The following is an 18112-nucleotide window of genomic DNA, read 5'->3' as shown; positions in this document are numbered from 1 at the left end:
CTTATCCTAACCACTATGTATGTATTTCTGTGGTTTTTTTACTTCACTCTGCAGCATTCCAATTCAGCCACTAACGTATGCAAACCATTTGGGTTTCAGAATTTAAAAGCTAGCATTAAAATAAGAACCACTGCAATATGCTGCCTCAAAAGGCGGCACAACTTCAGGTTGGATAAAAAAAAAAAATGTGTAGCTATGAATGTAAATGCGGATAACAGATGTTCCTTTGGTCTCTTCTTCCTTCAGTCTGCAGCATATCATTTTTCTAAACATAGTTTTATATAGACGTTTGATGTAACAGTGAAAAAAGTATACTTTTTTCCCTGTTTCCAAAAATACCTTATTTTAAAGGCCACACTGGAGTTGTGCACAAGAGTGGTACCGATTACGCAAACTTAGTTCTAAAAATATTACCAAGTGAGCTCTACCAGAAGCCTACAGAGGAGATGATTCTAGGCATGGAACTGCTTCTGTCCATTTCTATACAAGAAAGTTTATTGGAAGGAAAAAGTGCAAAGGAAATTAAAAGAAAAAACGTTATGCCATTTTATTGAAATGACAAAAAAAAAAAAGGATTTTTATTTACAGACTTCAGCTTGTAGATCTTCCAAATCAGAGATCAACAACACACAAAACAAGTAAGCCTGTGTAAAGTTCCCATCTCTCATTTTTGTGGAATTATTCAACAACTTTACTTCTACTACAGTCACATTTGCCCTTCTTCTTTGTTAAGCCTAAGGAACCCAAAGTTTTCCCCTTATTTTTGATGTCATCATTAAAAAACCTAAAATACTGAGATGTAGTGTACATTAACAGAAGAAAATTAGGTGAGACTTGATTAGAAGAAACTGAATTCTTTGAAAAAATTAGCATTCTTCAAATGCTTGCTTGAAGATCCTCTTAGATTCAAGCAGCATTAACCTACACCTACATGGCCACCAGTTCTTTTGCATATATAAACAGAGTTTGCTGTATAGGAATACAATCGATTCCTATGTTTTTGTGAAGGAATTTTGCTATACAATAATCCTTTTAAGTTTCTGTAACATCTTATGCATAATTTTTGCATCATTATTATCCCAGTTTTCTCTCAATCCCATGGCTTAATGGCTATTAGTATTATTGTGAGGATCTTGTCAAGTCTGCAATTAGTAATCACACTGAATGCAAAACAAAACAGCAAAGTCTGTTCAACCGTGAAGGCAACTTCAAATTCATCTGTTCAGCTGGGAATCTGCAGACACACTTGTACATCAGAGAGTTTTATGCTTACACAAGCACACACCACAAGTCATCTCTCACACTATGTTGCAGTAAAAGCACTAATGTGATATGACAGAGAAATAACAGTTGCCCAACAGTCAGCAATTAATCATGGTATTCAATAATCAATGAACAAAGATAAAATTCATCCTCCTCTTAAGTTTTCATAAGCTTTCCTGGCTGGAGTTGAAGACAACTCCCACACACTTCACCAAAGAAACCAAACAAAACAAATATGCCTTCTTAATGTTTTCGTTACAGTGGGACACAAAGTAAGAGTTTAAGAACTCCCAAACCAGAAATAAATAAAACATACACAACCTAAAAGCACATGGACATACTTCACTATCATCTGCTCTTAGTAAAATAAATGATAAGTTAGAGTACGTATTAAAAATTGCATTTTTCACTCCTCTACCTAGTACTATTTATTCATATATAGGTGATGCTCTACTACTCATAAAGCCTATACTTTTGAGGAATAAGGTAGCCATCAGCCCAATTTCAACACCAGCTTCAAGAAAAAGAGCTGTTAAGTCCCCCTCTTCCCGCCTCCTCCAGTATGAATGCCGTAATGCTTCTGCAATAGATTTCACAACACACAGGACTTTCTGTGCTTTAAAATAATCTTTTTTTGAACTATGAGTAGTTTATTAAGAGCCTCTTATCAAACCCTGCCTTCCTTAATCCCAACTGAGACCGTTTCAAAGAAACATTCTTTATTAACCAGCTAGAAGCAGGCCAAATAAGCTGAAAACAAAATCCAAACAAAAAGGCAAATTATTACTATGCACAGCACAGTCAAAAGTAAATGAGAAAACCTGGAAATCCACTCCACTTCCAACTGCACCCGTACTGCTTTTCAAGGCTGCCAATGCTCTCTCAAAAAGAAGACAATGTCTAAACCGAAACTATTAATTGGCATTAACAATGCAACGCTCAAACCCCACACCACAGGATCCTCCACCACTCCCAAAGCCTTCTTCCATATCATCTATCAGCTCACCACTTCAACCTTTCCCAGCAATGCCCCTTTAGTCTCCTTGTTAAGGATCTACCTGGACCTTCATTGTCCTTTCTGGCTCACCAGCTCAGAGAAGGGATGAAAGTTCTTCGACTCATCCCCCAGCTCCCTCCAGCCTGCCAATTTAAGCTCTTTCGTGCTTAAGAAGCTAGGATACAAACCCTTCTCCACCCTTTGGCCTCTAAATCCAGTTTCTCAAAGATAAAAATGAGCAAACGGAGCCACCTGCTGCATTCCAACTTCAGCTTTTCTATAGCTCTATGGCCTAGGAATAACCACACTCACAACTTTCTTTAATATTGCTGAAATCATCTGTTCCCAAATAATTTCCTACCCTAGGACTGCTTCCCAGGAGCACTGCTAATGATCTGCTTCCTGTATTTATTGGCTTCATCCACACTCAAATAGAGCAAGAGGCACCTGATCATCAAAAGTCTATTCTAGATGACAAGAAAGTGCCTGAAACAGTTATTTAAAATCAGGTGAGAAAACCACCAACACTTACCTCAAACGTATATTTTTCTCTGTTGTTAAAGAGCATTAATATCGTCATCTGGAAAGTGGAGACTTGCAATATGTGCTTCCGTGTATTTGAGCCAGTTACTTGGGCCCCTCCTACGCCAACCTCTGAGCCATCTTCCTGTTTTAAAATTACAAAACTACTGTTAGATTATTCCCCGCTGCAAAATCTTTTACCTCAGCAAGATTAATGTTATATGATGAAATTTTTATCTAGGAAATCAGTCTACACAAGTGATAGAACAGCACACGCCTGGTGGCATAAACAGAATGTCGCTCCAGTAGCTGTCTTAGAATCCCAGGGTGACTGAGGTTGGAGGCACCTCTGTAGGTCCCATGGTCCAGCCACCACTCGAAGCCAGGCCACCTAGAGCAGGATGCTCAGGACTGTGTCCAGTCAAATACTGAGCATCTCCAAGGATGGAAACTCCACCACCTCTCTGACCCCTCTTTCACTACTTGTCCATCCTCCTGTTTTCCTACTCTTATATTTAAAATTATCAAAATATTTATCCTATGGTAATACAATTTTAACATCCTCACAAATGTACACTATTAATACTTTGTGTTATGAGATTTTGTTTTCATTTTGCATTGCCTTCTATGCTCCCGAGAGTCATACCATTACTACCTCTAGCTTAACCTTTTAGAACTGGTCTAAATCACCAGCAAATTATTTTCTTGTACACATAAACATTAAGCACTATACTTCTATAAACTCTACTAAGATTCTCATGGTTGAAAAAATGTGGTCCGCATTGCTAGCACTCTGCATATGAAAAGCAGGCTAAACTTGGCTTAACATTTTTTTACATTAACAAAAATTACTCTAAAGACAAACATCTCACTTCTGACTGATGCACAGTCAAAAAAACCCCAAATGCTCAAACCATTCAGGTCCCTTCAAGATCAAAATTACTATTTTTCTGTGAGGTAACAAAGAGATAATGCTGAGTGAGGCACTCAGATTTAGAGAGGGGAAAAGAAGTCAAACCAAAAATGCTACGAAGGAAGAATCAGACTACAAAGCCAATGGAAGGCATCTTTTTCTTATATTATCAATGTGTAAGCTTTTACTTTACAAAATTCTGAAGTTACTACAAACGTGCATTTACTTACTTCTCAAAAAAAGACACAGTATTTTCATAATCTTGATACTTTACCTTTTTAACAGGCCCATAGAAAGTGGCATTGAGATCTGCAGAACCCATATGATGCTGGAGTGTCAGCTGTCGCCCACTATGTTTGGCTAAATAAAATCTGCAAGATAATTTAATTGAAAACTTAGATACAAAATGTGAACTATGTATTAAGCGGAAATTGCTTTAAACAGTTAAATAGACTTTTCATAGTCATTATGGACACTAAGAAATTTCTAACTTTTGTTTTTTCAAAACATTAACTCTCGTTAGAATTCTAATTAAAAGCTCCACAAAACTCAAGCCTCAATGTGACTATTGAATTCTCTACCTTTTGCATGAACTGAAGAGCAGTACGCTAGCATGTCTTTAACAGTAAAACATATCTAAGTTAAGTTTAGAAAGTTTCTTCTTAAAACCTCTGCCTAAAAATCTGCTTTAATACATACCTTCTAAATATTTCAAAAGCATGTCTGGGAGCTGGAGGGATGTTGCACTTTGGTGTGGCTGACTGAGTAGGCCAGTAACCTGTTGTGAGGACTCGCACTGTAAGATCAACACCACCTAATGAGACCTAAGGACAATTGGAAGAAAACATCCATTATTTTAAAACAGGATCATTTTTCATCATTTTTCTACATCCGTTTAGAATGTCTAGAATTTTCTCAGATTAAGAAAAACAATAGACATGTATCTATAAACATTATTTTTACAAAGCCAGGCAAATTAAGTCATCACTGTTGGAGTAGATGGTACAGCAAAAATCCTCCACATTATTCTCCTCTGGCATGCAAGAGTGAGCAGAATTTAGCAAAATAAATTCTTAACCAAGAATGAAATGCCTGTGATCATAAACACAACTCATAATACATGTAATAATTCTTTCTAAACAGGTTTTTGCATACATACAGTAAACCCAGGTTACTAAACGTATCAGTTTCAAAATAAGTGTTTATAAATTTACTCTCTGGAAGCAGAGAGTAAACACTGAATATGTAACATTAAACCATAGGCAGCTTTTCCTGCAATTTACCTCTGGACTACAGTGTGAACAGTTACTCACTTTTACAGCCGCAACCTAGCCACTTTCCCCAACAACAGCCATTACCAGAAATATTCAGTGCTGGTTAGGAAACATCCTACAACTGAAGTGTTGATCTATGAGGTTGTTGTGTAAGCAGGTGATAAACATCTGGCTACCAGTGAGGCATAATCCTCACTAGGCATCTCAACTAAGCTTAATATTATTAAACTTAAAACTGACTACTTTAAGCTCTAGGAGGTATAACTGATACCTTCAAAGAACACACATTATGGACAAAAAAAACCAAAGCATATTATATCCAACTCGTTATAAACCCACAACATAGAAATAGAGCCCATTACATTTTAGAAGGTCAAAAACTGTCACATGAACTCAAACTTCCACTATTAAATAGCAGAGTAGCATTTCCATGCACTATGGAAAAGGTTTTGCACTGTGTGTGCTGAATACCTGTGTGCATTGACAAACTGCTGAAAAATCTAGACTGACCAGTGACAGGCTACTCACACAGAAATCCCTTTGATTGGATTTTACTAAGATTTAAGAGGAGCAACTAGCAAAAGTATGTAAAGACCCATATAAAGGTTGTTCTGCAGCCAGCGTTACTGCCACACTTCTAATTTCATATCACCAATGTCATGAGGCTCACAAGAGAAATTCAGAGCCATTAAGAAACACAGAACTAGTTAATCTGTGGATTACCTTAAAAAAAAAAAAAAGCTTAGTTTTCTCCCTCCAGCCAAAATGCAGGGAAAGGTCACCAATGCAGCCAGAAAGACAGAGGAAATATCTTTATCTGGAACTGAAACATCTTAGTTGAGATGGCAACCATTTCCTGATTTTTTTTGGTCATAGCCAGACCAATACACAGAATTCAGTTAGAATGCCCCACATCATACATTATACAGAGCATTGAGCAGTTTGTGACCTGAAAAAGTTTCGGAAACACTGTTTGTGAAACGCACATAAGGGCGGGCACAGCTGGGCGGAGGGGGGCACAGCTGGGCGGCCGCCGCCCGCCCCCTGCCGGCCGCAAGCAGCAGCGGTGCCCAGCTGTGCTCGGCCCAGCAGCGGGGCAGCAGCTGAGCCCGGGCTGCAGAGCCCTTTCAAGAAGAACGCGGACACACTAGACATTAAAACAGGATTTTATGGAATGAAACCGGCACTGCTCAAGCTGTGGGTCAGGCTTCCAACTGACTTTTGCATTTTGGGAAATACTAACGAAGTTTGTTAAGATGAAAAACACGGCAAAGAGAAGTACAATTGGAGGATGCTAACAACACTCCTCCTTTCCACATGCATAATACTAACAAATTAAAAACAGCAACCCTTGGTAAAAGTCTAGGGTTTATATTGAAGTAAAAGGACAAGCGCACAGACCCCCATGCTCTTACCCCGGTTGCCTGAAGATGTTGCCTGAACTCATCCATCGTTGTGTTTGAGATGCTCATGTCCCTGAACATTCCTTCCAGTTTAGATGTGAACTGACATCCACATTCAGTCTAAAATACACAAAATAACTTGTTGTGCCAGCGCTATGAAAACAGAGCTCCTGATATGCAAACTGTAAGACTAAGAGTTAGTTTATAAATCTCATTAAAATTACATTTCTGTACATTCGGTTACTGGGATTCCCATTTGCATTACTTTCAGAACTCAAAGTTTCTTATTTCATATAATGAGCTAACCCTAAACATATCAAAACTTACTCTCCTTATTTTTCTCCATCAGTGTATTTTTGGTTTCTTTTTACCTTCCTATCTCATCTTAAAAAAAAAAAATAATTAAGAAATCTGTGAAAACTTATCAGACCAAAGCATATGCTTTCACCTGCTTTTAGCATGATACTATAAAGGGAAATAAAAAACTTCATTTGTATTAGAACCCTGCCCTCCCCCCGTTGTTCTAAGGGTGTTTAATTTTAAAGGCTTACTGCAGGTTACCAAGTGAGATTACTAGACCTTTTGAGAATCAGGGCCATATGCGTATATAGATACATGTACACAAACACATGCATTTCAGTTGCACATACAGGACTGTGTGCCTAAATCTAACACGTAGTTTGACATATACGGTAAAGGCAAGCATGTCAACTTCAGCAGCCTCATCACTGTGCAAAAACATGAATAAGGAAAGTGTGCAGCTCAAGTTTACTGATTCATCTTGCAAATGTATGACCTGTGCCTTCTAAATCACCAGGCTAGAAAAGGTAGAGAGGTAATTGAGAAGGAATTAATACCAGTAATTTGGAATTAATACTGATAATTTGGAGAAATCTGATGCAAACAGGCTTTGCTCACTGATAGAATATGAAGGTCAAAAATGAGGATCAGTAAAGTTTGATTTTAGTATCAGATCACTCTGGTTCACAAGTTCCCTAGTGATTTATCATGCCACTTAGGAAGAAGCTGCATTAGAACTTGCTTCAAGGACTGCTCACCTTTAGGTTTTACTTTCTTCTTCATCTCTCGGACTATTTAATCAGTCAATTGAACCAACTAAGGAAAACATGTTTTCAGACACTGATATGAAGATTATTTTTTTTCCAATCTATCTCAAGCTACTTAATCAAAAAGGAATTGAGCATTATCACCAGTTTGCAGATGGAGGCAACTAAAAAACAATAACGCATGCAATAAAAAATTCTACTGTGAATAATAGAAAATCTAGGATAAAACACAGTCTTGTCTTCAAATCCAGTCATTAGATAACAGGAGTAGTTCACTTATTTACACAGTCTTAACAAATGTATGTGTTTATTTTTTTAAAAGAATAGTTTTTTTGCTAGATTGCTTTCTCATCACAGTTGCTTGCCAGTATTTCCTTTATTTCCACAAAATTATCCAGAAAAACCTTTCATATTTTCTATTGGGGCTTTAAAATCAAATCTGTATTTTAACAGCAATCGAGATGGATGTTGTCTATAGATCTCTTATGTAAAAACAGAAGAAACCATACTTAAAAAAAAGTATACAGATACTCTTACCTTTAATTTAGATATCATATTTTTCTCAGAGTCATCTGAAACACTCTTGTTTGTGAGAAGTCTTCTTGCCAAGTGCTGCTTGTAATAGCGTTCAAAAACATCTTTCTCTTGCATAAACCTAAATAAAACCATTGCCTTATCCAATATAGTTTCTACTTCTTGCTCTGTTAGCTGTAAAAGAAATAATTTTCTGGTTTTAACATTCCAACACAAGTGTCTTACACAACCTACATACTTAAAAGTAATTCACAGCAAACATATGGTCTAACAGGAGCCTATAAAGAAGCCAACAAAACTGGACCAATGTGTGAACGACAGAGCCAAACCAACAGTGCACAAGCTCAATAGACTGAAGAAAGAAAATAGATCTAAAATGGAGGGAAAAGCAATTGAGAGGGAGATGGGAGACAATGGACAGGTAAATAGAGTAAAAGTTCTCAGATAAGTTTTTAAGTATTAAAAAAAAAAAAGCACAGATGGAAACCAGTATTAGGAATATGAAAAATCAACTTGGAATGAAAGCTTTTGAATGTGAAGACTCATTTTGTAAAGCCTGTCTAGTGCCACAACAAATAAAATGATTATTTATTTTATAGATAAATAGAATTTACTATTTGATTCCCAAAGCATAAGATGCATGCAATAATATTCAGCTTTATTCAGAGCCACTGAAACCTCAGCTGAACCATCCCATCCAGTTCCAGGTGCTGTACCTCAAAAAATTTCATGAAAGAAGCTGTGAGGTAAGACTGAAGGAAACAGTTGTATTTAAAGTAGAAGGGACAGACATGTTAAATAGTCCCCCATTACGTAAAAGCAGTACAAAGAAGCAAACTGGTCCCCGCACCCAAGTGACTTTATATTCAAAAGAAATTACTAGATATAGAGAATAACTGCCAAACTATAAAGATATTTAAGAAATTGCTATTTAACATTTCAAAGGAAGGGAGCTGCAGGGTCTACTACAATCTAATTTTTTTTTTTTGAGGTATCTGTCGGAATTAACCCAGGCACACTGCTTCAGAGATGGGGGACAACACCTTGAAATATCCTTGTGCCATATATTTCTATAAGTTTATGAGCTCAGATGTGTTGCATATACTTTCTTTTTATAAGGCAGTATTGCCATTTATCTTAATATAAAATTCATTCTTGGAAAAGTAGTTTAGCTTAATCTGATCCAAGTTAACACAGAGAATGATCTTTTAATTTAGTTTATACTTACTCCTTTGACTCCTTTTTTCAACTTATCATCAATAAATAATGAGAGGTACTCTGGAGACCTAGAGTTGAGGTTGAGGAAGTACTCAAAGTCACCCGCAATAGTCTGTTTGAAGAGTCGATCATTATTGAAAGATTCTTGAAGAAAGCGGTCAAACCTACTCTTCAAGTCCAGTAAACCCTTAAAAAAAAAGGAAAAGTATAAACATGTTCATTGATTTGAAGTTGCAGGCTATAAAACAAGTAACAGATGAAGTTGTAGTGAAGACCACGTCTACAGTCAGAGATTCTGCAAAGCTCTCAATGTTTGGCATTGTTACGAAGTATCTGAAATTTCCATTTTTAAATACCTATAGCTGCCATAAATCTCTTATGGAAACAATTTTCAGAAAAACTGGCTAAAATATGGTGCCAAATACTGCTGCAGTTTGCTGTAACAGGCTGCTCAAAGATTAAGAAAGTTTTTTTAAATGCTCTTGTTAAACAAGGGATTTACCATATTTTTAAATCCACAACTTGAAGGATGTATTTGTCATGCTTGTTAAGCCTTTTCTAGTTCAAATAATGTTGTCCAAGTCACTATCATAAATACAGGAAAGATGAGGCTGAACACCTATTAACTGCGTCCCTCGAGCTACTACGCAAGTTTGAGGAGAACACACACAGCAACAACAGGTCTAGTCTTGTCAGGTGTTTTCCCCCTCTAATGTCAATCCAGGGACAAGCTCTGCATTATTCAGTTGCATGTTTCTTACTGATTTTTAAGAGTCACTGTGAACATATGAAAGCTAGAAACAAGCAATAGTTCTCTAGTTATCACAGTGTGAAGTTCACGGGAGTGAACTGAACCACTTCCTCTGAGCTAAACCATTAGATTCTTGATCTCTTTCTTAGGGTTTGCACCATCTTCACCCAGAGTTAAAAAAACTGGGTGCAGGAGGAAGCATCTTAAAATCACCCAAGAACCTTACTAAGTATATATGGTACACACAGGGTTTAGACATAATTAAAACAGCATTCATTGGGGGGGGAATTTCACCCGAGAGTTAAATTTATCATGGATAAATACTGCCCACAAATTGTTCAGGTTAAGTGATCTTAAATTCCTCGGTTTCTTAAGAAAATATTTATATGTGGTTACTTAAAGAAGCCATTCAAGAGTTACTCAAGGAAGTAGTAATGTTTCTTAGGAACTCACCATCTCATTTAAAGGAATGGTCTTTAGACAGGCTAATTAATGCGTATTAGAAATTTTAAATTCAAAGTAAATCCCACTATCTCTCTGTTTACCAAGGTTAGCTTATGCCTCCTCCCCAGGAGTACACCATCTGAACAACCTGGTGTTAAACAGGAGAAACTGTTAGTACCTTAAATTACAACAGCATTTCAACATCCCTTCAAATAGAATTTTCTAAGTAGTTTTAAATCTAATCCCCTGGCAATGCTTTTGCAATCATCTCACCAATTATGCTCAGGGTTTGGTGATGTCATGTTGCAGAAGCAGTGCTGGACTATGATGAAGGTTTTTTTCCTCATGGTATAACGTAGTTTCCTTGTCTGTTGTCTTACTGCTACTTAAGTTCTTGAAAGACTCAGACGAACACGGCCGAGGTGAGAAGAGGGAGGTGGCTTCTCAATTTACAGGCATTTTTCTCTTCTTCCATTGTGTCAGTGGAAGTGAAGGATAAATCTGTTTGTGGGTTTACTGGTAATCAAGTATCAATCCCTTCCCCAGGACATCTTCACAAGATGGTTGGGGCACATACTAATGGGCTGAGACAATGAGCTCTGCCAAAGCAGACGCGCAAGTCGTCTTCAGCTTCATTATGCTATTCGCCTTTGTAGTAGGAAATACCGATAGCATCTTTATAATTAAGTTTTTAACTCTCTCAGTTAAATTTTTTATGATACCCCTTTATTTCCATCAGGAATTAAAAGGAGTGAAAATTACTTCAAAGTAATGCAGACACTTATTTTCCACATCACTTGCCCCTCTCCTTTTCTGTTTTTTTTAAATCATACAACCACAAAATCCTTAACAGCCCTAAATCATTAAACTTAAATTTCAAAGAGCATTCTTTTTTTTTTTTTTTATAACAACCCCTGGAGAGGTGAATTCTTGTCCAAATTTGGTAAGAAGTTTGCTTCAGCATTGCCAGAAAAATCAATAATCCAATCAAAAGTAAGTTCATACTCAAATGGCTTCTTCTAACAGTAACCAGTTCTAGCAAAGTTATTGATTTCAAACAAAACAGCAGAGATGGTAACAGACATACAGCATTAAATGTTTCTCATAAAAACCAGACACAAGGAATTGAACTCCACATTTAATAATGTCCCTTCCCCCCCCCCAACTTACCATAGAATTAATACACATTAATACACAGGTATAAAATCATTTCCCTAAAGGTCAATGAACTCTAAAGATTTGTGCACAAATTTAAAACCATCTTCTCAGAGCCAATGCACGAGAAAAGATTACAAACTCTCCTAAAGCATATTTTGTGATCTTGATAAATTAATGGTACACATCACTTCTCAGCGCGAGATGGAGAACAAGAAAGAACACTTGCATCTCCTAACATGCAGAGTGTTCTGTTTCTCAGGGAGACCAAGAACGAAACAATTAATTTGTTGTGTTTTACATGTAACATATTCACCTCTCAGTCATAGTTAATCTTGCCTTGAAACAAACATTGATAGCTAACATGACATACAAAATAGACTCTATAAAGCTATTTGCCAGCAGACGTACAACTTACTCTGGAGGCAAATATCATTCTGGATAATCCAAAAAGTTCCCAGCAGATATATAATTAACACAAACATGTTGTTTAATAAAAGCAGCTACCAAAAGCACAAAACCTGAGCATGTACTTTCCAAGCATCTTCGGTAAGAGTTCGAAACGTCAGAAAAATCAGAAAATGCGCATTTTAAATGAAGTTATAAATGTAGTTTATTAATAAGAATCCTTTCTGAACCAATGTTAAGGTTTACTTTATCAATCATGCAGTTAACTGCTACTCTGGGAAATGTGAGAAAGATGGAAAAAAAGAAAGTTAAATATTTTATCTACCTGAATGTAGTCAACTGGATTCTTTCCTTCTCCCTCTTCAGAAACTAGTGCTTTGCCTTGCTCTCTCAGGTATGAGCTCATGCACTCACACATTGTCTTCAGACCATTTGGCACACGGCTAAACAACTTGTACATGCAAGCAAGGTCTGGAAACAAGAATGAGATATTATGCAGGACACCCTCTGTTAACTCATTCAGTTCATAGCAAAAGACGACAGTAAATGTTCAGCCACTTGAGCCACAAAAAGCATCCCTTAACAGCTCAGGCACTGGAATCTTCTGATGTTCCCTTTCCTTTACCCCGGCAACATACTGATTTGAGCAGTCACAAAATTGAAAACAAAGTTTGCATTTAATTATTCTAGGTTGTCTATAGCATGGACTCTGCTATTGCTGATCTCCAGGCCAGCAGAAGTTGATGTTTGTGCTAAACAATAGTGAACTTAAAACTTTAGTAAGATTATGTTTTCCAGTGGAATTTAACAATGTAGTTTCCAAGAACATTATCCCAAAAATCAAATAATGTATTAAAATTTATAGGAAAAATCTAATCAAATAGGACAACACTAACAAGATGCTTGTTTCTGTATTAAAAGCAAAAACTGGTAAAAATTGAAGTATAGTTCATATTTGTCTTAAGGTCAGCCATACAATTTTACACTACTTTGTTTCACCCATCTAAAATCATGATAAGTGACTTAGCTCAAATACGGCTTTTACAAAGAGCAATCCATCCTTGTACATTTATGTGAAATCTTATCTTCACAACGCAGCAAGTATTTCCTCTCTAGTATTTAACAAATTCAAAGTAAGGCCTATGGAAGTTAAACTGATTCCTGTATCTTATGAATACCCTTCAACATCATTGTACCCTCAGCTTGTAGGCTACCATAGCTGGATATTAAAGAAAAAAGGTTAAGTATAATGTCATCCCTTTCCTTTTCAATACAGTAATTCTCTTTTCTTACAGCTAAGAAGTTTGCTCACTTCGACTTTCACCTAGTAATTGTGAAGCTGTATTAATGAACAAAGGCCATTAATCTAAGCAGTGTGTTCCCCATTCTCATGGCTTTAGCGCAAGCACCAAGTTCTAAATATAGACACTACGATCACTCTCTTCATTATGTTGCTTTAGAAACTTACATTCCATCTCTTTCCATAGTAAATTTCATTTAGTCATTCTGTCCAACATTAACATCTAGGAGGGGAAACCAAATCAAGTCAAGCCCTCCTTTTTCAACCACTTTGATGAGCTGCTTCTTATCCTTTAAAAAACGCAAACTTTTTTTCTGCAACAAAGCCCTTTCCCCAAGAATTGGTCCTGCCTTACTTCTGTTAAATTACGCATTTACACCAGCACTTTTCAAATAACTGCCTGTGGGCCAAAAAAGCCACCAAAGTGTTTTTACAATTACACATGAACACAAACGTTAAGGTCCACTTATCCTATGTTTAAAAACAATAAGCAGTAACATAAGCATTTCTGGCTCCCATATGATGCAGTCTTACCTTCTGTCTTCCCATTTTTCAGCATATGAACTAGCCCAGAGTTCTCCATTTCCACTATAGTTTTCATATGCTTGGAAATAAGCTCCCTCTCAACAACTTTCACAATTGGTTCTTCTGTTGATTTATCCAGACAATGCATCACCCGTTCTATTTCTTCATTAATTCTAGCTTCTACTTTCTTTATATATACAGAAGCACTGTTTTCAGCTAAAAATTTCTGACTTTCCATCTGCGATTAACACAAATTAATACTTTAGACTTTTTTTTTAAAAGGGAAAAAAGAAATGTACTCGTTATTTCAGATCAGCATTGATAAGCAAGTTCAAATCAAACCCAGCACCTCCAGCAAATGAGATCATTACACCCCCAAGATTTATGTACAAGCTTAACACAAAATAAAGGTTCTATTACACTAATTGTGTTATATACATAAGCGGTACATGCAATATGAACATGGTATTTTCATACTAAAACAACCTAAGCCAATTGCATTTTGAGTTTCCCACTAGAGTTTTAGCCACAGGTCCAAAGAAAACAGAGGGATGGGGAGAGGAAAGAGGCAAAAACTCCTTTCGAAATGCCAGTTTATGGCATATTTTTGAGTTGTGAGGATCAACAGTTCTCATTATTCTCATTAGTGACAATGCTGAGCACATTATTTCACGTCTAACTGTTTTTACCCATATTGGTCCTCTTTTGGAAGAAAGACATTTTTTTCTTTTTTTTTTTTTTTAAGGCAGACCTAAGAAATAAAACTTAAAGGAAAGTAATTGTTTTTTCCTAATTTTATATAGCACCAATGAAAAACAGAATGCAATGACTTTTAAAAGGTTGTGCAATGTATGCTTCTGATTTTCAAAGAAGTTTGGAGATCAGAGGATATGATAGACAGTCGATCCTCCATATGAATTGGGAGACTGACAAATTATCTTACCTAGACATAACAGATTTTACAACTTCTATTAATTTCTAACAATAGAGGAGCATGATTACATTTAGCAACCAGTTAACTGCCTTTTTTCCTGAAACTCTCTCACAAAAAAACCCAAGAAATATTTAAAACGTGTTATTCAGTGGTTGGTCAACAACTGGATTAGCCACTTGGATACACTTAATTCCCTGACTTGGCCATTATATTACAAAATATAATTCATGAATGTAGAAACTATGAAGGAAACAAAGCTTACTCAAGGGCAGCTTGACAAGTAGTCTCCCCTCTCCATTCCCAGCCTGAAACAGTTTGAACATTTCATGCTACTGGTATTTCAAAAAGACTGTAGCTGCAATGCAGGGATAGACTAAGTTGCATGAAATAGCCCAAAGCAGGCACAAGATTAGCATAACAATCACTTTACATGCTATCAGCACCCATATTTCCAAACTATGTTCAAATTATGGCAATTGTAAAATTTGCGGCACTTTTTTGACAAATTTAGTAATTTTTTTTCTTATTTCATTTAATAGATATGGACACACTCATCAAATAAGCAGCATTTACTTAACATACTACCATTTCTCACAATCCCAAGCAATTATAACAACATTCCAAATATGATACTACAACATTGATGTACCTGAAAAAATTCTGCAGACATCTCCAAAAATGGAGCCTCAAAGTCTTCTTCATAGACTGACCTTCCTTCAAGACCTAGAATCATTAACATCTGGCAAGCATTTCTTATTGCGCCTCTGCCAAAAAGTAAGTTGTTAACAACTTGAGAAATCTATATGCTTGTAAGACAGAGTACACAGCAGAATAACAACTCAGAACATAACATCAACTTGAATAAAATTTAATAATAGAAAGTCCATCCTAAATCTCTTTGATACATGACAGGTTTTCAAGAAGTTTACCGGAGCAAGATTTTTTTGTTTCTGTTCTGAACTAAGGAGCTGACAATGTTTATTAAATATTTTAAATATAATGATAGGGAAGCAGGTCTCAAGTTCTACTAACTTGGCAAACGATTTAAGAAAATAACCAAAAATACTACTTCAAAGAAAACTGAAAACGCACATGTAGGTTGGAATTGAGCATTTCAAAACAATTACACAGATGGAAGTTTCTGCACCAAGTTTGGGGTTTTCGTTTGTTTGGGGATTTTTTAAACAACACTAAATGAAAACGTATTGGTGAGTTAAGCATTTGGTTAGGCATAGAAACACATCAATAAAATGTGAAAACAAAAGAATCGCATCCAGGAAAAAATTCCACTTTCTGGCAGCAGGGGACAATACACAGCTGTTGCCAGGGAGTATTTTTTCTCTTCATAAATCGCATGTTGGGCAATCTCAATCACAGAACTGCAGCCAAAGTAGCATGGAGTTTATATATCTCCACACCCAACAGCTGCTCTGAAACTGGAGAAACGCAAGAAAATTTGCAAATTTGAAGTTGCTTCAGCTGCAGTGTGTGGCACTGCACAGTGTATCTGTAGTGTGTGGCACAAAACTCCACATCTACCAAACTGGCCGGAAACACAGATTTCAGAGCTCGGAGATGCAACTGAACTATCAAGAATTAAAAAAGAAAACTTCAAAAATAATTAAAAAAAAAGTACAAGAAAATTGAACAACCTCTCAGTGCAGCGGAAATACAGGGTAACAAGAGGCAGAGGACTGTCAAAACTCTGCTTTATAACCAAAGGCTCTGCCACGAGACAGTAATGGGAGAGATTTAACAACAGTTTTAATAAAAACACAAGATAAATATTAAAAATATATTAACAAGCTTCCCTATTTACCATTATGCTAAACCTTAATGTACAAAGAAATATGTTACTGCAGATTATTAAGAAATTTTATTGGTGATCAGAAATGCAGCCTTAAGTAATGATTTATTTGTGTATGTTCTTGATTCGCTCCTAAAACTTGACAGGTGTTATTTACATCAAAAGACAGTCACTTACAAACATCTTACCTGTCTACAACTTCTCCTTTCCTTTCTCTTGCAATCATATCCAACAGAGTTTGCCGCAGGTGATCCCTAATACAGCCATAGCGTACAACTTGATCTCGAAAAATTATCAAGCCCAAATTGTAGACATTCTCCACGTTGTTTTGTTGCACATACACACGGTCCTACAACGAAGGCATACACAGCAATAAAATTTTAAATTCAGTACATCCATGCTATTCAAAATTGCAAGAGATTGGTCATATTTCCACTATACAGAAATAATCAAATTAATCTTCTCTTTTATGGAGATAAAAAGAAACTATGAATATGCTCAATATTCAAGATCAGTCCCATCTTCCAAAACTTCATTTACACAGAAAGTCGTTTTTGCTTACGAGTGTAAGCTCAGCATTTATGACTAAAGCATGCCAGAACAAATCTACAGGTTTCCCATGTTTTAGTTTGGGGGGCAGGGGAATCTCCAAATACTGACAAAACTCATGGCACAATCTGAGAGAGGTTTTATTATCTACTCAAACCCCTAATATCCACCTCTTTTTGTTCTTTAAGAACAATTAGTTTATTTTTTCCCATCTCCCATGCATCTTCCTACCACTCCTTTTAGGTAGACAGTTCCCCCTCAAAATTCAGTGAACTTTCCTGAAATAGCATCCTTAGATGAACAGAAGAAAAAGTAAAGCCAAAATGAGAATAGTTACTATCAAAATATTTATGGATTGGTACTGCAAAATTGTACATAAGGACTTCTGTTGAATGAAAAAAATCACTTTCATTCAATGAGCAAATATCTTGAAACCCTGTTATGTTAAAATCGCACACATACACACACAAAAGAAAAGAAGGGGGAGAGAAGAAGAGAGTAATTTTTATGTCTCAATATGGGTTTAAATTCTATCTCCCTGCATAATCTCAGTCTATACGAAGGATCAGCTCCTCAGCTATCCGCTAGTTCTATACTGCCTACGTTTACAAATGGAGGCTGATCCTCAGAGCAGTATTCCATGTATAGTCCAAACACCAGAGCTGACTGAGACACTGCTGAGCAGAAACCCTGAGTTTCTTACTGCTACCTGCAGAAATGCTCCAAAAATTTGTCTCCCCTTTTCTATTCCTCTTGCCCAACTTACCAAGTCTCTGGGAAAGGAAAGCTATTAATAAAGTTACTAGCAGACAGTAAATGAGTATATTCACTTAATATCCAGAATCCAGGAATACAAAAATAGTGAGTTTTTACAAACTACTTCTGAGATAAGCAATGATTATTTTTTTTAATTTCTGCCAGGCCATAATCCATTCCTCTAATGTAATAGCTTGGGTAATTATGAAAAGTACTGCTTAACTAGCATTTAATCTTCAGGATGATGGTATTAGAAAGAGTTTAGAGTTTTGTACCCACTCACAAACCTGAC

General features: G+C 36.4%; 1 protein-coding gene across 2 annotated transcripts in view; it reads right to left on the bottom strand.

Moving 5' to 3' along the window:
* Positions 1-18112, bottom strand: part of CUL3 (cullin 3) — a 56980-nt gene that overhangs the window by 6200 nt on the left and 32668 nt on the right. For both annotated transcript variants that reach the window (XM_074154015.1, XM_074154016.1), the window contains 10 exons: positions 16704-16864; positions 15358-15472; positions 13784-14012; positions 12275-12420; positions 9202-9378; positions 7977-8147; positions 6385-6492; positions 4395-4519; positions 3970-4066; positions 2793-2927 (listed from right to left, as the gene is read on the bottom strand). In XM_074154015.1, the coding sequence (XP_074010116.1) occupies positions 2793-2927; positions 3970-4066; positions 4395-4519; positions 6385-6492; positions 7977-8147; positions 9202-9378; positions 12275-12420; positions 13784-14012; positions 15358-15472; positions 16704-16864 (1464 nt within the window). The remainder of the gene's footprint in view (positions 1-2792; positions 2928-3969; positions 4067-4394; positions 4520-6384; positions 6493-7976; positions 8148-9201; positions 9379-12274; positions 12421-13783; positions 14013-15357; positions 15473-16703; positions 16865-18112) is intronic.

This window comes from Numenius arquata, chromosome 9, assembly GCF_964106895.1.
Source record: "Numenius arquata chromosome 9, bNumArq3.hap1.1, whole genome shotgun sequence".
Lineage (NCBI taxonomy): Eukaryota > Metazoa > Chordata > Aves > Charadriiformes > Scolopacidae > Numenius > Numenius arquata.
This window is presented reverse-complemented; position numbering and strand designations above follow the sequence as displayed.